At 39.1% G+C, this 23600-nt stretch overlaps 1 protein-coding gene across 8 annotated transcripts in view; it reads right to left on the minus strand.

Annotated features, from left to right (window-relative positions):
- LOC126280766 (uncharacterized) overlaps window positions 1-23600 on the minus strand; it is a 108467-nt gene that overhangs the window by 81861 nt on the left and 3006 nt on the right. For all 8 annotated transcript variants that reach the window (XM_049979795.1, XM_049979794.1, XM_049979796.1 and 5 more), the window contains exon 3: window positions 8769-8971. In XM_049979795.1, the coding sequence (XP_049835752.1) occupies window positions 8769-8971 (203 nt within the window). The remainder of the gene's footprint in view (window positions 1-8768; window positions 8972-23600) is intronic.

A 23600-nucleotide genomic window follows, 5' to 3' on the forward strand; every position in this document is an offset into this window, starting at 1 on the left:
TAAAGTGATGCTTGATATTGTATGGGTAAAATAGAAAATATAGTTATCACTCCTAAACTACAAACCTGAAAAGAAACATGAAGATGCAGACTCATACAATTAGTCAGTTTCTGAAAGAATATTTTTAGCCCATAAAATTACTGATTCTTGAATTTGAACAGTAAGGAGAGAACTATTCTGCAGGCCTCATATTCAGTAGGCTTTCAGCAGAATTAAAAATTTGAGTCTTAAACTCAAACTTCTTTTATTCTTTAAAGGTGTTCCTTGCAATAAGCTGAAGTCTTGCATTGTAATATATTTTTATATGTATTTGTGCAAGTTTTTAAAGTTTTTACAGTATTCTTTTTGTTTTTGAACTTCCTTATAAGATTTCTGTGAATTGTGTAGTGACCTACTCCATGAACCTTAGTTCACTAGGTCCCACAGAACCTGGTGAATAAAATTAAATTCTTTAAGTTGTCTAAACTAATGATAAATGTAGAGCTATTACAGGTCCTAGTGCCATATATAAAGCCTACTATGCAAACTGTAATAAAATTGGTGAAAACTCTAATGTCCCTGAAAAATTTAAACTCAACGGGTTGGGATGAGGCTACGACTGGAATAATAAAAGCAGTATGCCACAGTATTGCACATCCACTCTCCCTCATAATCAACCAATCTTTTGATGAGGGATTTATTCCAGCCCAATGAGTTTTGGATTGTTCATAAAAATGGCAAACAATATGAAATGGGGAACTACAGATATGTCTCATGTTGCCAATTTTCTCAAAAATATTTGAAAGTGATATATACGATCAGACAGAAAATTATAAGCTATCCCATAGCATTGTTTTACACAATTGATATTGTTTTGGAATAGGCTTCAGCACAGGCCACACAATAAATGAAATGGTCACAAGAGTTGGAAGATGTCTTTATAGCAGAATATGTGTGTCAGAAATCTTTTGAGATCTCACCAAAGCTTATGATAGCTTAAATCATGACCTGCTTCTCTGGAAGCTAATAAGCTATAGCTTTCAAGGGAATTCCCTGAGTTGGGTGTCTTCAAAGTTAGCTACCAGAAAACAAAGAGTACTTGTTCATAACAGTGGCAATTAATTCCTCTTTAGCTGGAAACACACTCAATTAGGTGTCCCACAAGGCTCAATATCAATGATAAGCCACATCAGGTGCAGTCTAATACCATTCACAAAGCAGATGATGCTTTAAAATCAATGTGGAGTTACTCTGCTTAATTAACAGACACTTAGGGAGGCAGAGACATGGGTCAAAAATAATAATTTGTAAAAAAAAAAAAGAAAAAAAATAGAAATTTTTCCTTTCACCACAAAACAGTCTGTGCAATGTATGTGTGAAATACACTATACAGACAAAATGTGTACAGTGCAAACTGTGTTAAATTCCTTGATGTACTAATAAATAAAAATATGTTGTGGAGTAATCATGTGGTCAGCATACTAAGTCGACTGAACAGTATCGTTAAAGTCATGCACGTCTTATATAATCAACGATTCAACTGTACAAAAACTGTGCATTTTGCATACTTTGTATCATTCATTAGGTATACTAAAATTTTATGTGGGTCTCAGAAAACTACACTACTCCAAGCTTTTAGACTACATAAATGTCATCTGAGCCATTGTGGAAGTCAAACTATAACAACACTGCAAATCTTTATTTGAAAACCTAATTTAATGCCCATTCCATATGACGCTATTATTTTCACAAAGAGGAACCCACAAGTTTTTGAGGACAACTGCTTCTTGCATCAATATGAGGCTAAACTCCACATTATATGGGCATGAAATTTAAGAATAAAGTCTGGAAGAGGAAGTGATACCAACATCAAAAAAATACTGAAGGAGATCTGGAAAAATATCTGAAAAGTAACTGCTACTGTAGTGTACAATGAGAGGCACAAAGATTAAGCAGCCCAAAAAATTTAGAGTCTGAGAACAGAGCACTGCACATGCCCAAGCTCAGAAGTGCCAATGTTCACAACTCTAGCAGTATGTGGACCTTTAGCCTGAAGTTTACATCATCAAAGAGAAGCAATATAGTACTTAGGATACATTATACATTGAGATTCATTGCAATTTAACTCATCATATCATTTTGTTAAAAAATAGTTATTCAGGCATGTAGAAACAGTTGAAATATAAGAACTCCATGTCAGTAGAATTACTGTGGAGAGCATTTCACATCTGTTTCAATGGCTGCGTGGGTAGGCTGACAGTTTATGAACATAAAGGATGAGCGTTAAAATCTAACTGGAGTCATCTGTCATTTTTTCTTTATTTAGACCTGTGCAGGTACTACAAACAGTGCAGTTGTAGGCTTTTCTAGGTTCCACATTCTTTCAAAAGATTCCATTTTATAGCAGTCTAGTCTATTAAAATTAAAATTGTTGGCCTAATAATTATGTACACCTTTAGAGAAAAAGGAAATGAAATAAAATGAAGAGTAGGGTACATATAGCTTCAGTATTTTATCCACATGTCATTGGCCTCAAGAACAGCTTGGATTGTTTGAGGCATAGAATTGACAAGTTTATGGAAAAAGCCCCATCCATGACAATTCTCTCCCATGAAGTATGAACCAAAATGCAATAGTGCATTCACCGTTTCCGGAGGAGGGTCTGACCAATTGTCCCACAGAGTCTTCTTAAGTTGAGCCCATACGTGCTATGTGGGATTGAGACCAAGTTACTTTGGAGGTCACAGGAGGCACTGAATAATATTCTACCTCTTTTGACACCAGCTCTGAATCCTAATGCTAGTGTGTGATGTATGTTTATCTTGTTGGTAAGTGAAACATCCTTTGGCGTACCAAAGGCAAGCTCCAGTGATGTTCACATTTTCAAGGAAATGTCAATGTTGTTGTTGTTGTTGTGGTCTTCAGTCATGAGACTGGTTTGATGCAGCTCTCCATGCCACTCTATTATGTGCAAGCTTCTTCATCTCCCATTACCTACTGCAACCTACATCCTTCTGAATCTGCTTAGTGTATTCATCTCTTGCTCTCCCTCTACGATTTTTACCCTCCATGCTGCCCTCTAATACTAAATTGGTGATCCCTTGATGCCTCAGAACATGTCCTACCAACCGATCCCTTCTTCTCGTCAAGTTGTGCCACAAACTTTTCTTCTCCCCAGTCCTATTCAATACCTCCTCGTTAGTTATGTGATTTACCGATCTAATCTTCAGCATTCTTCTGTAGCACCACATTTTGAAAGCTTCTATTCTCTTCTTGTCCAAACTATTTATTGTCCATGTTTCACTTCCATACATGGCTACACTCCATACAAATACTTTCAGAAATGGCTTCCTGACACTTAAATCTATACTCGATGTTAACAAATTTCTCTTCTTCAGAAACGCTTTCCTTGCCATTGCCAGTCCACATTTTATATCCTCTCTACTTTGACCATCATCAGTTATTTTGCTCCCCAAAGAGCAAAACTCCTTTACTACTTTAAGTGACTCATATCCTAATGTAATTCCCTCAGCATCACCAGATTTAATTCGACTACAGTCCATTATACTCGTTTTGCTTCTATTGGTGTTTATCTTATACCCTCCTTTCAAGACACTGTCCATTCCATTCAACTGCTCTTCAAAGTCCTTTGCTGTCTCTGACAGAATTACAATGTCATCGGCGAACCACAAAGTTTTTATTTCTTCTCCCTGGATTTTAATACCTACTCCAAATTTTTCTTTTGTTTCCTTTGCTGCTTGCTCAATGTACAGATTGAATAACATTGGAGATAGGCTACAACCCTGTCTTACTCCCTTCCCAACAACTGCTTCCCTTTCATGCCCCTCGACTCTTATAACTGCCATCTGGTTTCTGTACAAATTGTAAATAGCCTTTCACTCCCTGTATTTTACCCCTGCCAGCTTTAGAATTTGAAAGAGCATATTCCAGTCAACATTGTCAAAAGCTTTCTCTAAGTCTACAAATGCTAGAAATGTAGGTTTGCCTTTCCTTAATCTTTCTTCTAAGATAAGTCGTAAGGTCAGTATTGCCTCACGTGTTCCAGTAATTCTATGGAATCCAAACTGATCTTCCCCGAGGTTGGTTTCTACTAGTTTTTCCATTCATCTATAAAGAATTCGTGTTAGTATTTTGCAGCTGTGGCTTATTAAACTGATTGTTCGGTAATTTTCACATCTGTCAACACCTGCTTTCTTTGGGATTGGAATTATTATGTTCATCTTGAAGTCTGAGGGTATTTCGCCTGTTTCATACATCTTGCTCACCAGATGGTAGAGTTTTATCAGGACTGGCTCTCCCAAGGCCATCAGTAGTTCCAATGGAATGTTGTCTACTCCGGGGGCCTTGTTTCGACTCAGGTCTTTCAGTGCTCTGTCAAACTCTTCACGAAGTATCGGATCTCCCATCTCATCCTCACCAACATCCTCCTCCATTTCCATAATATTGTCCTCAAGTACATCACCCTTGTATAGACCCTCTATATACTCCTTCCACCTTTCTGCTTTCCCTTCTTTGCTTAGAACTGGGTTTCCATCTGAGCTCTTGATGTTCCTACAAGTGGCTCTCTTATCTCCAAAGGTCTCTTTAATTTTCCTTCTTTCATGATTCTTAAACCAAGTGTTAGCTATGATTAAGTTGTGCTCTGTGCAAAATTCTACCAGGCGGCTTCCTCTTTCATTTCTCTCCCCCAATCCATATTCACCTACTACGTTTCCTTCTCTCCCTTTTCTTACTACCGAATTCCAATCACCCATGACTATTAAATTTTCGTCACCCTTCACTATCTGAATAATTTCTTTTATTTCATCATACATTTCTTAAATTTCTTCGTCATCTGCAGAGCTAGTTGGCATATAAACTTGTACTACTGTAGTAGGTGTGGGCTTCGTATTTATCTCGGCCACAATAATGCGTTCACTATGCTGTTTGTAGTAGCTTACCCGCATTCCTATTTTCCTATTCATTATGTCAATAGCATGCTGAATTGAGCTCGCCTTGGATATCTGTGAATTTAGACTTTCTTAGCAAATCTCAATGATGAATACTTCTTAGGTTATCACCCAAGTCAAGGTGTCATTCTGGGGCAATGTTTCAACAGGTTCCTACTTGTCATCTTCAGCAATGTGTTGCATTCATGTCCTGTCTGGTTCTTTATAGGCAATGAATCGTAGGCTCTTCTGCCTTGTCTGTGTAGGCAGTGCCAATCATGCGTTTCTGGAAGGGATGTCATGGGACATTATGGGGCAGTCACAGCCAATGGTGGTGGGGGTTCTCTGTGTGGTCACAAGTGTGGGTGTCACATTGTGGTGACGCATGTCCATTCTGTCCACTGCCTTTACCAGTTTTGCATCAGGATGTTCTTGTCATATTTTTGTTATTGCTGCAACCCATGCAGTGCTAAGTTGGAAAGCACTATCTCAGTTGACAAGGTTATCATGGATTCAATCTTTAAAGAGGCTGTGGAGATACAAGTCCATGATAACAATGTCAACTGAGATAGCAGTTTCCAACTTAGCACCGCATGGGTGGCAGTGATAACAAAAATATGACAAGAACATTCTGATATTAAACTGGTGGAACAGCGGACGGAATGGACGTGCCTCACCAGGAAGGTATGCCCACACCTGCCACCACATAGGAACCACCCCCCACCCTCCACAAAGGGCCATGACACCCCTTCCAGAGGCACCCAGCCAGCGTGAGGGTGGGGGTGGTGGGGTTCTATGTGTGCTGCCGGGTGAATGGCAGAATACGGGCTCAAGAAAAACCATAGGTTTGATTTTAAACAAACAAAGCTGCTGTGCAGGATGAACAGGTTCTGGGATTAAATCTTTAAAGAGGCTGTAGAGACATGAGTCCATGATAACCTTGTCAACTGAGATAGTGATTTACAACTTAGCACTGCACGGGATGCAGTGATACCAAAAATATGACAAAAACACTCTGATGCAAAATCAGTGAAGGCAACAGATGGAATGGACAGACTTCAGCAGGATGAGACTCCTGCACCCATCAGACACAGGGAGCCCCCACCACCACAGGCTGTGACTCCACCTCACCACATGCTGCGGCACCCCTTCCAGAGGCGTGTGATTGGCCTGCCAATGCAGATGAGGCAGAGGAGCCTGTGGTCCAGTGGCTACAAAGAACTGAACAGGATATGAACCCCACATTTCACCTGAAGATGGCAGTAGGATTATTGAAACACTGCTGCTGAATGATGCCTGGACTCAGTTAATAGCCTGAGAAGACTTCATCATTGGCCTTGGATGTGTTCTAAAATTCCTGCACCCATGTAAGACGTCTAGCCTCATCATTTCACACTTATGTGTCCACTTCTGTCAAAGGTGGCCATGAAGCATGCTTGATATCATTGCCCATCTGTGTAGTAAACAAGACCAGGACCACTGATCGTGGACTCAATTGCACACTCAGTGGAGAAAATGGTTTTCTTCCAATTGACATCTTCCAAGGAACTCATAATTGTTAATCTATACATGGCTTGTTCATCAGGCAATGGTTCTTTGATAAGAGCATGATGGGACCTGATTCCATGGTCCTTTAATCTTCTGAGAACAGTTCTTGGCAAACCTCAGAAATGTGATTTCTCCGATAAGTGACAAAGGAGCATTATAGACTGCCATGACCAATTCCTTATGTTGTCTCCATATAGAGACTTGTGATCTTCCAGATGTTGGACATCGTGCTGCTTCACCATTATCTCTAAATCAACTAATCCATCTCCTTGCTGTGGAAACATCAACACCATGATGACATCCTGCTTCAGGTGCACTAATACCATTTTCAAAGGGAGCAATTATTCATTCATGAACAGTCACATCAGTCATTTTGAAGCAGACCTATGATGTATGACAATGAGCTCATATGAGTACCTTTCTCTTAGCTGAAAACTATGGAGACATCAGGCAGCAGTCAAAGTAATTACAAATAAATACATCAATTTTAATTATTTTTATTATGACAATTGGTCTGTTTGTTTAAAGATTAGACTATTATAAAATGAAATCTGCTGAAAGAATGTGGAACCTAGAAATAAATATTACTTGCACAGGTCTAAAAAATAAATAAATAAATAATATTGGCAGTGTGGTCTCAGTTACCAGAGACTGCAGTCATGTGTGTGTGAGTTGTGTTTGTGTGTGTGTGTGGGGGGGGGGGGGGGGGTGTCTATTTTTGACTCCTGTTAGATTTGAATGCTCATCCTGCATGTTTGGAAGCTGTCAGCCTACCCACTCAGCCACTGAAACACAAGTGAAATGCTCATTGTAGTAGTAATGCTACCAATGTGGGGTTCTTATTTCATCTGTTTCTATGTGCTCAAATAATGATATTCAAAAGAAATTATAAAATGAGTTAAACTGCAATGAATCTCAAGATATACTGTATCCTAACTATTATATTGCCTCTATTTGATTATGTAAACACCAAGCTGAAGCTCTGCAGATTTCTAAAGTTGTGAACACTGGCACTACTGAGATTGGGCATGCATAGTGCTCTGTTCTTGGACTCTTAAGTTATTTAGGCCAGCAGTCTTTTTGCCTGTCATTGTACATCACTAGTAGCCAACTTTCTTTACCTACTGCCCACTTTCGGGCATCTGTTAGTAGTAACATCTTGTAACTGCTAACCAGTTTAACAGTAATGGTGATTTGTAAGGTAGAGGAGGAACTTTACTTTATAAAATTTATACTGTGGAATTGCAGCAAGTTAAAGCATATAATAATAATTACTTACCAAATAATTTATGCCAGAATTTTATGAAAACCTAATGAAAATGTCTTTTATCTCCAACAGCCTACCACCTATTGCCCACCATGTAACCTGGGACACTCACTAAAGGGGTGGTAGGGACTGATTTCTTGAATGTTCACCTTTTAAAGTAGTATATGGATCAAGAAGTAACACCATACGTATCATAACCATAGACTGTTTTTCTTTTTTGAATGATAACCATGTAAAAAGTACCTGCCTGAAGAAGTAACAGTATTTGTATCATAACTTTAGATTAATTTTTATTAGTCTGTGACAGTGTAGCTAAGTAACCAAAGTAACTTAAATAAATAGACAAAAAATCTACTGACCAAGTGGCAGCAGGGGGCCATGAAAGGATTTAACTTTTACAAGCTTTTGGAGCCAGTGGCTTCTTCTTCTGGCAGAAGAGTTGAAGGGCAAGGAAGAGGAGTGGAGGAAAAGGACTGGAGATGTTTAGGGAAAAAAGGGTACAGTTCAGAAAAGTCACCCAAGACCCCAGGTCAGGGGAGACTTACCAGATGGGATGAGAAGGAAAGAATTGATTATTTTAGGTTGTTATAGCTAACTAAAGTGTTAGAACTGGCAAGTCACCTATGTCACAATTTTTGATTGTATTAGAAAGATTATGTGATAATAAAGATCTCACAGAAACTGTTGGTTTAAATTAAAATCATTAAATTGTCTGTAGCACAATAATTTTCATAGCAGTATAGAAATTAGTCTATATAAATCCCTTTTGCAACTTAAAATGTTTCTTGGCAAGAAAAAAAGTTCAGGATGAGAATGAAAATATAACTACAACAGTTCAGTAGCCAGAGTCATGTTTCACATACTGTTGTGAAAATGGAAAGGGAAAATCACAAAAATGTAACAAAAACACATTAAGTAAACTAGCTTGTAATGATTTTAAGAAAATAAAAAAAATCTATACAGAGTAGTTGTGTGGAATAGAAGCATCTAATAAGAAAGCTCTTTGAAAATCAGTCTCAACTTACGTTCTGCAGAATATTCCAAGACAAATGCATTGGTATGCACTTCGCTGTACAGTAACACAAGTGTTAAAGTTCGTGTGTGGGATTTGTAAGTAACAGCATTGGGCCCTTCTGCTGGCAGTGAGGGATGAACTCCACAGAACGGTACACCTGACACATCTTCATATGGTGGCTCTGACACCCACACATAATCGCACCGGCATGGACTGGAAAAATGGCACATACATTTATAGATCAAAATTTTCAAACTGTAGCTGGCAGATGTAATATTCTGGAACACATTATCATAACTAAATGATTAAATTTACCAGCAGCATAACTTTACTTTTATGACAAATTTTAGAATAATGCTCTAAATAAAAAGCAGAACTAGAACAGACATCAGTAGAATCTGACAAAGTTTACATCTACATCTAAAAACAACTGCCTGTACGCCTCCGTATGAGCCCTAATTTCTCATATCTTATCTTTGTTGTCCTTATGCACAATATATGTTGGCAGCAACAGAATCGTTTGGCAGTCAGCTTCAAATGCTGGTTCTCTAAATTTTCTCAATATGTTTCCTGAAATGAATTCTGCCTTCCCTCCAGAGATTCCCATCTGAGTTCCCAAAGTATTCCATAACACTTACGTTTTGTTCAAATCCACTGGTAACAAATCTAGCATCCCTTCTCTGAATTGCTTTGACGTCTTCCTTCAATATGACCTGGTACAAATCCAAGCACACAAGCAGTACTCCAGAATAGGTCACATCAGTGTGCTATATATGGTTTCCTTTACAGGTGAACCAATGTTTCCTAAAAGTCTCCCAATAAACTGAAGTCAACTATTTGCCTTCCGTACCACAGTTTTCACATGCTCATTACACCTCATATCACTTTGCAATGTTACCCCCAGAAATTTAAACAACTTGACTGTGTCAAGCTGAACACTAGAAATACTGTATCTGAATATTATAGGTTCGTTCTTCCTACTCATCCACATCAACTCACATTTTTCCACATTCATGGCTAGCTGCCATTCATCACACCAACTGGAAATTTTTTCTAACTCGTCTTGTATCTTGCTACAGTCACTCAACTTTGACATCTTACCATACACCATGGCATCATCAGTAAACATCTGCAGACTGCTGCTTACCTTGTCTGCCTAATCATTTATGTAGCGTTATATATAGGCGGGATAAAATTGTATGGTAGATTACGGTAAAAAGGAGAAGGTGAATACAAAGTGAAACTACCTGCGGATGGATATGTGTGTATGTGTGTGCGAGTGTATACCTGTCCTTTTTCCCCTTAAGGTAAGTCTTTCCGCTACCGGGATTCGAATGGCTTCTTACCCTCTCCCTTAAAACCCACATCCTTTCGTCTTTCCCTCTCCTTTCCTCTTTCCTGATGAAGCAACCGTTGGTTGTGAAAGCTTGAATTTTGTGTGTGTGTTTGTGTTTGTTTATGTGTCTATCAACATGCGAACGCTTTCGTTTGTTAAGTTACATCATCTTTGTTTTTAGATATAATCATTTATGTATATAAAGAACAACAGCAGTCCTATCATACTTCCCTGGAGCATTTTACCGCATAAGCCAAGGAAATACTCAACTTGTATAGCCATAAAATATTGTTTCCACAAATATAAAACTATTCATCTTACAATAAATAAAAATTATGGTGTGAAATGTCCCCTGTAATTTGACAGTACTCTTGGTAATATTGCAACCTCCTCAGAAACTTTTGTAGATAGTAGTTGTTTTCAGAAATTTCCTTCATGTTAACCTGAAAATTTTCCCTTCCTTATGATAATAATGCCAAGCCATTTTAATGCTGAAGAATACAATCCTTTGGTGTGATATTTCATATTCTTTTTGGTTCCTTGTCAGACCACGCCAGGTGTTGCAGTAGAGGTATTGCCAGTGTCTGGCAGTGTATTGTTCATTTTACATCTTCTTTATGTCATATATTTACTTTCTTATTATGAGAAGGAAAGTTGCTACTCACTATATAGCAGAGACACTGAGTCGCAGATAGGCACAACAAAAAGACTCTCACAATTAAAGCTTTTGACTCACGCAAACACAACTCACACACATGAGTGCAGCCTCAGGCAACTGAAACCACACTACAAGTAGTAGCACCAGTGCATGGTGAGAGTGGTGAGTGGGTGGGGGTAAGGAGGAGGCTGGGGTGGGGAGGGGGAGATATAGTACGGTGGGGGTGGCAGACAGTGAAGTGCTGCAGGTTAGCGGAGGGCAGGGGAGCGGTAGAGGGGGGGGGGGGGGGGGGGTAGTAGCAGAAAAGGAGAGAAACAAAAAAGACTGGGTGTGGTGGTGGAATGATGGTCGTGTAGTGCTGGAATGGAAACAGGGAAGGGGCTGCATGGGTGAGAACAGTGACTAAAGAAGGTTGAGGCCAGAAAGGTTACGGGAATGTAGGATATAGCAGGGAAAGTTCCCATCTGTGTAGTTCAGAAAAGCTGGTGTTGTTGGGAATGATCCATATGTTGCAGGCTGTGAAGCAGTCATTGAAATGATGGATGTCATGTTTGGCAGCATGTTCAGCAACAAGGTGATCCACTTGCTTCTTGGTCACAGCTTGTCAGTAGTCATTCATGCGGACAGAAAGCTGGTCTCATAGGTAGCCTAGCTGTTGATAAGACAGGTGGTGTTAGTGACCACTGGAGTAGGTATTGGTGGCTACTCAACTCAACAGGTGACATCTTTGCTATCTGAATAGAAGGTGAGGACACCCTATCCAATTCCTCCAGAACCTCAACAATGTCTCCCCCATTTGCTTCACCCGCTCCTACTCAACCCAACAAGCCACCTTCCTAGATGTTGACCTCCAGCTCAAAGATGGCTACATCAGTACCTCGGTCCATATAAAATCCACTAACTACCAGCAATATCTCCACTTTGACAGCTGCCAGCTGTTCCATACCAAGAAGTCCCTCCCATACAGTCTACCCCCCGTAGTTATCGCATCTGCAGTGACAAGCAGTCCCTCTCAAAATATACTGAGGCTCTCACTGAAGCCATCACTGACCGTATTATCCTCCCAACCTTGTAGAAAAACAAATCTTCTGTGCCTTACCTTTCCAGCTGCCTACCACCTCCCAAAGTCCCATCATCTGGGCACAGAGGAGTATTACCCTTGTAACTCAGTACAAGGTTTCAATTACCTCTTGTTGTGCCATGAAATGAGAAATGTCCTTCCCACCATCCTTCCCTCCCCTCCCACAGTGGTATTCCGCCATCCACCGAACCTACACAATATACTCATCCATCATTATACAACCCCTGCACCCAATCCCTTACCTTATGGCTCATACCCCTGTAATAGACATAGATGCAAGACCCATCCCATACATCCTCCCTCCACCTCCTACTCCAGTCCAGTCACTAACATCATCTATCCCATCAAAGGCAGGGCTACCTGTGAAGCCAGTCATGTGGTCTACAAGCTAAGCTGCAACCACTGTGCTGCATTCTATGTAGGCATGATGACCAACAAGCTGTTGTCTGCATGAATGGCCACTGACAAACTATGGCCAAGAAACAAGTGGACCATCCTGTTGCTGAACATGCTGCCAAACATAATATCCTTCATTTCAATGACTGCTTCACAGCCTGTGCCATATGGATCCTTCCCACCAATACCAGATTTACTAAAGTCCACAGGTGGGAACTTTCCCTACAATATATCCTACGTTTCTGTAACCCTCCTGGCCTCAACTTTCATTAGTCACTGTCCTCACCTATCCAGCCCCTTCCCTGTTCCCATATGAGCATTACACAGCTGTCATTCCACCATCACACCCATTCTTTTTGTTTCTCTCCTTTTCCTCTACTCCCCCATCCCCTCCCCACCTCTACCCTCCCCTCCGTCTAACCTGCAGCACTTCACTGCCCACCACCCCAACCATACTATACCTCTTCCTCCCTGCCCCAGCCTCCTCCTTACCTCCACCCAGTCGTCACTCCCATTATGCACTGCTGCTGCTGGTTACAGTGTGGTTTCAGTTGCTTGAGACTGCAGTCATGTGTGTGTGCGTATGTATGTATGTGTGTGTGTGTGTGTGTGTGTGTGTGTGTGTGTGTGTGTGTGTTTCTATTGCTGACAAAAGCCTAAATGGCCGAAAGCTTTAATTATAAGAGTCTTTTTGTTGTGTCTATCTGCGGCTTAGCATCTCCGCTATATGGTGAGTGCTTCTTTCCTTCTCATAATATTGTTACATTCCATCCAGGATTCTCCTTTGCTGGACGTACGTACTTATTCATTTACCATTCTAAACTGAACAGTGCTTTTCTTTCAGATAACTAATTACTTTCATACTTTTTCTCATTTTCACTTCTCCAACTCTTCATTACACCATTTAATATCATCCTAGAACAATGAATTTGAAACACTGATATCAGTAGTGAACATCATCACAATGGTTGTCATTGTTTCTCTTAGGATTCTGGCTGAGGTACAACTTTTCCCTTCCTTTAGCATCAGTACATCTTAGCCTCTCTTTAATTCTTTCCTTCTTACATGTTTGTTTCTCCTTATAAATAAACTGCTTAAAATATAGACACACAATATAGGAATACTGCTTGAAATTTCAATTGAAATTCCTTGGTGGAATATGAGGAGGAAAAGTAACAACCAAAAATATTCACATAAACAAGACTGAAAATGTTGCTAAGCTTCTGGACTGTGTTGCACAACTATGACCAGGACAATGTAGGCACACGTGTGTATGTGTATTTTGTATTTGTTGGCATTGAATGAGAACATTTTCTGAAAACTTAACATTGTTTTCAGTGTTTTTTTGTGCCTATTAATTACTCAGTGCTTCAACTGTTTGGCGAGGCACTATGTATGATTAAGTATCAAGTGCTTTTTTTTATCCTCTTTCATCCACCTCCATAACATATAATTGTTGTGGTACTCAACAGTGGTAGCTGGGTCTACTTCTGACTGGCAGAATTTTTGATTTCCAACATTTGGCCTCAAAGGGGAGGAGAGGTGATGGTGTAATGCTTCTGATCAGCAGATCTTGAACCAGTATCCTAGTTTGAAGAAAGGAAGATTAGAGTTTAACATCCCATTGACAATGAGGCCATTAAAGCTGTATCCTTTCAAAGGAACCACCTTAGAATTTGCTTAAGTGATTTAGGGAAGTCATACAAAGGGTTAACCTGAGTTAAATTCCACGCCTCTGCACAATGTGATGCTGTTGATGGTCATACATCCATTGGATGGGGATATTATATTTGTTGGAAACCCTTGGAGCTAATTGAGAGTGATAAGCTACATGCTGGCATTGGGTTTCACCACTTCTTTTACCTTGTGTACAGGTAAAAGTGCTCCTCTTGTTGGGTGCTGCTGTTGGTAACTGTTTGTGTGTTGAATGATAGGAAGTGAACATGACAAATCATAAATAGGATGATTATACAAGATGGTAACCCAATGGAAAATTATCATTCAATAAATATCATCATGAAGTCGAGTGTATGGAACTATGTGATGGCATAGCAGAATATATCATGCTGAATGCTGTCAAATAAAGCAGAATTTTACATAAAATTTGAACTGGACTTTATGTTCCTGCCTAAGCTCGGTCTTGGAAACTGGGATGTTCTGAAAGTACCCCACAAAGTTTTCGATATGGTCACTGAGCTGTGCTACAGAGCATGTGTCACCACAGCCAGCTTTCATCAAGTCCCATTCATTGACTTTGGCAACTCACAACCAAACTATAACATTTCAATTTAACCTACACCTCATGCCATGCTGCAGATCACTATGTCACTGCAACCAGTTTTGTTACATATACATTTGTTAACTTTATCAACTTACAACCTCTTCTTCTACTTCTTCATATTCTGTCCATTGCTGCTATCCGCCATCCATCCACATCTATTGAAGCTTGGTTGAAATCTTCATGGAGGCCATTCGTCCAACGCTTCTTGGGTCTCCCTGGGGGTCTCTTTCCCGTAGGTGTGAGATTCAGGAGCTTTTGAGGCCATCTGTGATCTTCCATCAGGGCCCATGGCTGGCCCACTGCATTTGTTTGGCTTTAACAGTTCCTGCTATGTTGGGCTGTTGGTATAGTTCCTTAGACACTTGGTTGTGTCTGATCCTCCATTCCCCTGTGTCTGTATTGAGAATCGGACTGAAGATCTACTGAAGCACTTTTATCTCAAAAACCCCTTAAGAAAAGCCAGCGATCCTGTAAGCTGTGAGGGTAACACCGCAGGTTGGACAAGAGGCCCCCAAGCTATACCCTGAGCTATGCTACAGATCAGTCCATCGCCACAGCTAATTTTCCTCCAGTCACATTTATTGTCTTCGCCAACTCACAACCACAATATAACACTGGAATGCAAAACAATATCCCAAGAAATCCTGGATATTCTGAGAAACATACTATACAAGAAAGTAAATACAAAAACCAGTAACCAACCATATAGTTGATTATAGCTGCATCAATAATCGTCAATCTTGTGCTCCCCATATTCAAAAAAAAAAAAAAAAAAAAAAAAAAAAAAAGGAAAAATTGTATTTTCTACAAAAAGAGGACATTAGATTCAGTGTTTCTCATTGACTACCATCCACTATCATCCAGTTGGCTTTGACCAATGGGAATGAATTGCCAACAACAGCATGAGTGGAAGAGCCAACAACACCGTAAGTGCACTTTAGCATGCCTTCACCACCAGTATCACCATCACCACAACCACCACCACCACCACCACCATCACCACCAACAACAAGTGTAACATTATACAAAACATGAATTACTCACAGACATTGACTAAACTTAAGACACCAGACATAATCCATCAGAATAATGATAATTAAATAGGTTTCATCAGGATTGAGCTAGACAAATAAATAAAACTTGACTCCCATTCAGATGGTGCAGGGTTCAAATTCTCATCTGGTCATCCACATTTAGATTTTTAATTGTTTCCCTGAATTTATTAAGATGAATGCCATTGTATTTACATTTTGGGTGGGGAGGGGGAGGGGGGGGGGGTGACACTGGCCAACTTTTCCTTACACACACACACACACACACACACACACACACACACACAAAGAAGAAAAACACCTGTGGTCAATTTTTGATCCCATTTATGTCCAACCTAAGTTTATGCTCCCTCTTTAATGATCTTACCCTTAATGGATAAAGAAGATTAATCTACTCTTCTTTACAAATCAGCAAATAAAGCCCTGTTTAATTTTTATCATTTCTGCAAGACAAAATGTCTTCTACCCATATAATTCACTTCCATCCATCTAACTCAATTTCATGTGTTCTACTCAGAACCTTTGACCTCATCCTTAAGGTGAATGGTGACCAGTCATCAAGATTAAGGTGAACACCAGAGTTCTTTGCTCATTATGTATCTCAAGTTGCCCTCCTTCAACCTGTGAATGAAGCAGCTTACAGTCTGATATGTCATTTGGTGTATGGGGAAATGTTTCCTTCTTGCAGAATCTGTACACTACGCCTCCCATTTTTCATTCTTACTGTCTTGCTACTTACTATTATTGTTAAAAAAAATACAGGTTTGACTGTGTTTTCTAATGCTGTGTTTCATGCTGTTATCACCATAACAAATATCCACAAACCTAGAGTTTACCAAATGCCAGCTCTTGTATGCCAATTGCAGGTTCATCCCACACCATACGTTTATGAGTTCATAGAATGTGCAGATTGTACTAGTAGTAGCAGCACAAAAGATCTATGAAGTACACTGCAGAGCGTGATATTCTTTTTGTGTATCAGATATTTAGATAAATTACATTTTAACTGGAGCACAACTCAAGTTTATGCTTTCCACATTTCCGTGACTACCAACTCATTTTGCTTTGCACATGGAAAGTAATTTCTAATTATACTTATATACTAAACTGTTCTGAAGACTTCAAGATATTTTTCAAACAATGCTGTTATCTTCTCTAGCATATTCATCCTGAGACAAGAAACCATATTGTGGTGTTTCAAGAATTTCCGTGTAAATTCTAGAACCACTTGGCCTTCGACCATCTCGAACACACAGTATTTTAAGCATGAGAGAGCCTATCTACTGTGCGTTGCCTGTCTGTGTGTGCAGGTCCAAAGTGTGTAGTAAGAAGACTGTAGACATGGTGGTCGAACAGCACCAACAGGTGTTTTCTGGTGGTGCCATGGAAGTTTAATGAAAGAACACGGCAGACTCAAGGAACTTCTGTGTTATTCCATGTTGTTTTATAGTTTTGACTATTGTAGTGAAAAAAAAAGAACAACGGTTGAAATATTCTTAATTAATGCTCGTCTTAGACTTGGAAAGGATAAGACATGTGTTCAGATTCAGGATGAGAATGGACTTGGGTTTTAAGCCAACTTTCTCTTTTGCGAATTTGAACTTTGTTTCTAACCTTTGGATAAGTGAAGAGACTTACTTGACAGTGTTTATTTATCTGGAGAATGAGATTTGTAAAAGTTTTGATGTTTGAATATACATCGTTAAGTGAAGCAAAAGAAACTGCGTATGTCTGCTTATTTTTTTTTATTAGTAGAAAGAGTTTTGAGAAATTCCTGTTCCTACCAAATATACTTGGGAGAAGAAGAGAAAAGGAGGTTGCACCAGCAAGCTAACCAGCAAGGAAAGTCGGCTGACAATCTCAAGTAAGTCGTATCGTTAAAGAAGTGGGAGTTTGCACACATACTTCACCACTTTAAGTCGTCCAAAGGGTTAGTCTGTTCTGAGCAATGGAACAAACAAGTCAATAATTTTATTTCCTGTGGGTCTACCAATAACTAAACAGCTCCAATAAAGAGTAAGTAGATAAAGAGTAAGTAAGATATCTTTTGTACGGTAAGAACAGGCGTGTTATGATGATGTGTGCTAATAGTACATACTACTGCTAGTGTCATGTCATCATAAAGTGCCTGTGCTTAGCATACAAAAGATGGCACCATAATCTAAGAGGTAAATTAAAACTTAAAACAGCTTTTCCAAACTTTTTCAGTATATTAATATTGAGATTGTGAAGTCTCAGAATGACCAAATGAACATGTTTTGCTAAATATATTATTTTAAGAAAAAAATAAGTGACATTAAATAATGATGCTAGAAGGTGAGAAACTGTTGAGAATGTACAAATGTATGTCACAATCAAAAGTTACAAGTCTCAACTAGAACAGAGCAATATTTTGGTCAAAATCATTTTTCGAAAAATTGAAGATGCTAAACATTGGACTGAGAAACATGAAATTTTGTTTGTAGCCTCAGTTTGTATCTGTGACACCAATAAGCTACCTCTAATAGTTTTCAGTTTATTTGCTAAAAACTAAATTTGGAACAGAAATGTTCTTGTTCATGGTGATTAAGTATTATTTGAATTAATAATATAAAGTTCTAATTACAGCACTTGATTACATTAATCAAATAATACAGCTGTGCCTAGTTTAAAGACTTTATTGTAAATAACAATCATTACAAGGAATCATAAAAGGGCAGTTTAGATCTCATGTTCTACTGTCAGTTCCATTCTAAAATTAAATGCAATTGCAATAAAACTTTTTCACTGACTAAAGCAAACTTAACTCTATTTATATACAAACTAAGAAGATTGTAAACTAATGAATAACATGGTGATTAATTAATATGTGCCCAAGAAAGGGACTGTTTAGGTGCTGCTACCTGTACCCAACGAAGTTGACAGCAGATGTTCCCTTTGGCTGCACCCGTATATAAATATGGCCAGAGAGGCAGTGAAGAGAGACACTTTGCACCAAGATATCAATTTGACCATGTCAGTCAAACACCTGCATGTGCTGTGCTTTGGATGATACCAGAGCTAGGCACCTACCAAAAGCATTTTCGGTAAAAGTAGGAAGTGAGCTCATGAGGTCTGTACACCATTCTGGATCACTTAGATTTCATGGCAATAGCTGTTTGTGTGCTGCTGTAATGTTGAAAAAATTGCATGACAAGTGACAAGATTAATTTCTGCTTTTAAGGCAAGCAATTAACTTTCGGTGGTTAGAAGTCAAGGCAATAGACCATTTTACCTGTAACTTCCCTTAGAGGTCACCTCTGAACTGTTAATAGTACTGTTTCAATAGAGACATTATTATTATTATTATTATTATTATCATTAGGAATTTTATTATATTTTGTGCATTTGAGCTTTTACTGAGTATACGAGGGCTGTTCAGAAAGTAAGATGACTTTTCAAATTGTGCGGGCAATGTACCTTCGATTATTGAATTATATATTTTTTTAATGTTGGTACACATGTCCTGAACAAATGTTCAGTTTCAAGTGCACAGCATACTTCATTTGTTTTTGACAGATAGAAAGGTTAGATGTGTTTTAGTGTGTCTGGCGATTTTTGATTATTATAAAAATTGGAGCAAAGAATTTGCATCAAATTTTGTTTGAAAAATGGAATCAAGTGCTCTAAAACATGCGAAATAAAAATCTTTACAAGTGATACATGCTCTTCCAACATGGCTGAGAAGATGCTAATGATGAATCTCACTCTGGATGCCCCAGCACATCAACAACAGATGATATTGTCGAAGCTGTAAAGAAAAATGTTTTGGAAAATCATCAAATTACTGTAAGAGAAGTTGCTGAGGATGTTGGTGTATTGGTCGCCTTATGTTGTACAATTTTTTCGGATGTTTTGGGCATAAGACAGGTGTCAGTGAAGTTTGTTCCAAAACTTCTCAGTTCTGATCAGAAGAACCGTCGCATGAGCACTACTCAGGAGCTCTTGAATCATGTCAATGATTGTCCTGGTTTGCTCAAAAGGGTCATAACTGGTAACAAAACATGGGTTTATGGTAGAAACCAAAGCCCAGTCATCCTAATAGAAGCATCCTGGAGAGCTAACACCATAAAAAGCATGCAAAGTTAGATCAAATGTCAAAGTTTTGATCACTGTTTTCATTTCAATTACCGTGGCATAGTGCATCATGAATTTTTGTCTCAAGGTCTTACAACCAATAGAGTATTACCTTGGCAGTATGAGCTGTTTGTGAGAAGCAGCACGCTAAAAAGTCCAGAATTGTGGAAAAGCAATTCATGGCTTTTGCATCACATCAATGCACCTGCTTCTTCATTGTTGCTTGTGAGTGATTTTTTGACCAAAAACAACACAACACACCATGTCCCAGCCACCATATTTACCGGATTTGGCAACCTGTGACTTTTTCCTGTTCCAAAAACTGAAGAGACCAATGAAAGTATAAAGATTTTCAATGACTGAGGAAATAAAAACTGCATCACTGGAAGTACTCAAGGCTGTACCAAAAAGGGCTTATGAGGAGTGCTTTGAGGATTGGAAGAAGCATTGGCACATGTGTATTGTATCTGAGGGGCATTACTTTGAAGGGTACAACATTAATATTGATGAATATATAAAGTCACCTTACTTTTTGAACACATCTCATTTCAATCAGTCAAAACTTGAAACTTTGATTTATAGTCTTTATTCCTGATCCGGGTGAGTAAATAGCAAGTAGGAACATTTTCTTTCAGTGCATACAATGAGTGATGTGGACTTGCAGACTGGAAATTATGGTCAGTATGTTCTTTATCACTTTCTGGCTGACTGCAGAAATAGTTTTCAGTTTCTTGTACATGGTGAAAGTAGGTATAAATCAAGCACAGACAGACTGGAAATTATGGTCAGTATGTTCTTCATCACTTTCTGGCTGACCATACAAATAGTTTTCAGGCTCTTCTATACAGTGAAGGTAGGTGTAAAGCATGCACAGACAGTTTGATTCTTTACCGACCGTCGCACCAAATATTTTCCATGTATATTTAATAGATTCATCATGTTCACATTTCACTGGTTCTGAGATACCCTTACTTTAATTTTCTCCTTACAGATCTGATGATGGTAGTAGAGTGCAAACTACTTATCTGTTCAAATAGATCAAACTGTGATCAAGGCTGCCAATCCTCGTCATGAGACACTGCCTTGTTGAAGTCCTTACATGCAAGCAGAAAAATTCCTCTGTCTGCACGAAGCTGTGGGTTATGCTGGCTGTAGCACAGCTACTGACAGAGTTTCTCATACTGGACAGGCCTCAGCAGATTGGCTAAATGAAAACTATCCCACAATGTCCCAACTCTCTCATATTCAGTTCCATAGTCCTTTCTTAATTTCCCAGATATCCATCCCAAGCTGTGATGTTATCTGCGCAAAGCGGTGTGGGAAGATGTGTTGTTAACAGAGCCTCACGGATAGTGGGTAACCACACTGAGTAATTACCCTTGCACTGCCTAAGGTTCCATAGTATCAACCGAATAGATCCCTATTTCTCAGGGAACCAAAATGGAGAATGTGGAAAATAAACAAAAACTGAGAGACTTGATGAGATATGAAACACGTATTGGGGGTGGAATTGATGGAACTTGTTTCCACCATTGCATTGGGCAACAGACCAGTCCAAGGAGGGGAAACAATTACATAAAAATGGTAGTTAAATTGCTATACCGGTATATTGAAAACAGTGACAAAAAGAGAAAGTGTAAACTTTCAACCAGTTTGAACCAGAGAGAAAGCTGTTTGGCTTAGAAATGATGAATTAGATGCTAATATGAGACCCACTGAAGATGCCAAGTAATTGAGGTGAAATGCGTTCGGGTGCACAAGTTTTTTTTCTTTTTCAAGAGTAATGTGCAGCACTTAGAACATGTTTTTCTTTTGAATCACTGTAATTTAATTACTGAGAAGTTGGATCAGGTCAAGGTCAAATTTTTGTCTGGGGCTCAGAGGATGAAACTTCTCAAGGAACAAAAAGAAAAAGAAGGTAAAGAATGTCTTCCTAAATGTAAAAGGAGGGAACAATAAGGTCGTGAAACTGAGACATCTCAGTGTGAAGTGGATAACCAGATCTTGTAAGACAGGAACAAGAGAACAAGAGATAAGTCTAATAGTCCCACTTCTCAGGATAAATGGATCCGGAAAAAGCCAAGGGAGGAAATAGGGAAACAGACCTATACTACTGCAATTGTGGTTTTCAGGATGGCTGTTATTCAACAGGGACACCTTCTGGTCAATGTCAATCCTTTGAAAAGATTGGGGAGGGCACTAGTCCAGAACCCAAATTCAGGAGGGTCTATCCGGACAAAGGTGTTCTTATCTTTGGCTGTGAGGGAATAGGAACAGTGGATTAGCTTAAGGAAATGGCGCCCAAGATATCTATAAGAAGAAGCGAAGCTGCTGGTCAAGACAGTGGACGAGATCTACAAGACCATAAAGGTGTCAAAATGGGTACCAAAACTTCAGGATGCCCCTCCAAAGACTTTGTTTAAGATTATACAGCACAGAATTCAAAGGCCTTGTCAGAGGATTGGAGAGTAGAATACTGAACTCTGATCCAAAAACAAAAATGTGGCAAGCTAATGATGCCGAAGCCAGTTTCAAGAGATATTCTGTATCACTGAACTTGAACAGGGAACAGATTAAACTCATGGGAGGAGTTTCTTTGTTTTCTACAGACCCTCTTAACATTACATATGATCACTTCTCAGTGCTTTTTGTAGCATTTCAATAATGGAAAATCCAGGATGGAATGTATTAAGAAAAGGATAGTTGCTACTCACCATATAGTAGAGGTGCTGAGTCGCAGATAGGTACAACAAAAAGACTGTCAGAAAATGAGCTTTCAGGAAACAAGGCCTTCATTGGAGATAAGTATACACAACACACACAAGCAAACACAACTGTTGCTCATATGACCACAGTCTCTGGCTGCTGAGGCCACACTGTGTGTATATGTTCTATCTCTGATGAAGGCCTTGTTGACCAAAAGTTAATTTCCTGATAGTCTTTTTTTAGCCTATCTGCAACACAGTGTCTCCACTATATGGTGAGTAGCAACTATCCTTTTCATAATTCTGTAATGTTTCACTAGTGTCTTCAGCCCTCTGCATAGAAGTTGTCTGCCTGGTAAATGAACCAGTTGACAATAGCAGTTTCTCTTCATCTTCAAACTGCTGCTCACAATGCAATTGTTCCTAAGACAAGGAGAGGTTACAGTCACCTTGTGCAAGGCTGGGACTGTAGGGTGGGAGGTCAAAAAGGTCCCAACAGATGTGTTGAATCTTGTACTTGGTATAGTCAGCAGTGTGTTATCTGGAGGAGACTATCCCAGATGACAGTTTCCTTCGGCATTGATTTTAGATTGTAATTGATCTTGGTGATTATTTTGTAGTACGTGATAGCTATAACTATTGACACACATTCCATGAACTCAAACATGTTATTGTCCTTATCGTCCCATCATTTTTCAACTTGAGGAAGCAGAATGGTTTACTTGCTCATTTAGCTTAATGGGCAGCTCACTAGCTTTTGAGATGCTGAGGTGAGTCTGGCTTGGATTGAATCCATCCAGCGGACTAACAAACAGCCAGCCTGTGTGTGGTTTTTAGTCTCCACGCAAACAGTTTAAAAATGATAAAAGGCAGAACAAAGTTTATCCAGTTCACAGATATATGACACACATAAATTCCCTTGTTTATGTCAGCTGATGACTGTAATGGCAGGAATAGCATCTAGCTGCAAACGTAAATAAAAGAAATTTTTCAAATCAGGAAAACAGTGACTCTACATGATGGCCTAAAATCCAGGAAATTTTTTCAGCTTTAGTGAGGTTTAGTGGCACCACTGCATTAACTGATGTTTTGCTTCACTTTTGTAATAGGTTATCCATGTTTTTGAAGAAAGTTGAATTTCATTCACCAAGAACTGCTGCCAAATAATTTTTTATCCACAATCAGTTTCAAACTTAAGATCATCTTCAGGTATCGCATTCCCCTTTCTAACAGCTTAC

This window comes from Schistocerca gregaria, chromosome 1, assembly GCF_023897955.1.
Source record: "Schistocerca gregaria isolate iqSchGreg1 chromosome 1, iqSchGreg1.2, whole genome shotgun sequence".
NCBI classification, from domain to species: Eukaryota; Metazoa; Arthropoda; class Insecta; order Orthoptera; family Acrididae; genus Schistocerca; species Schistocerca gregaria.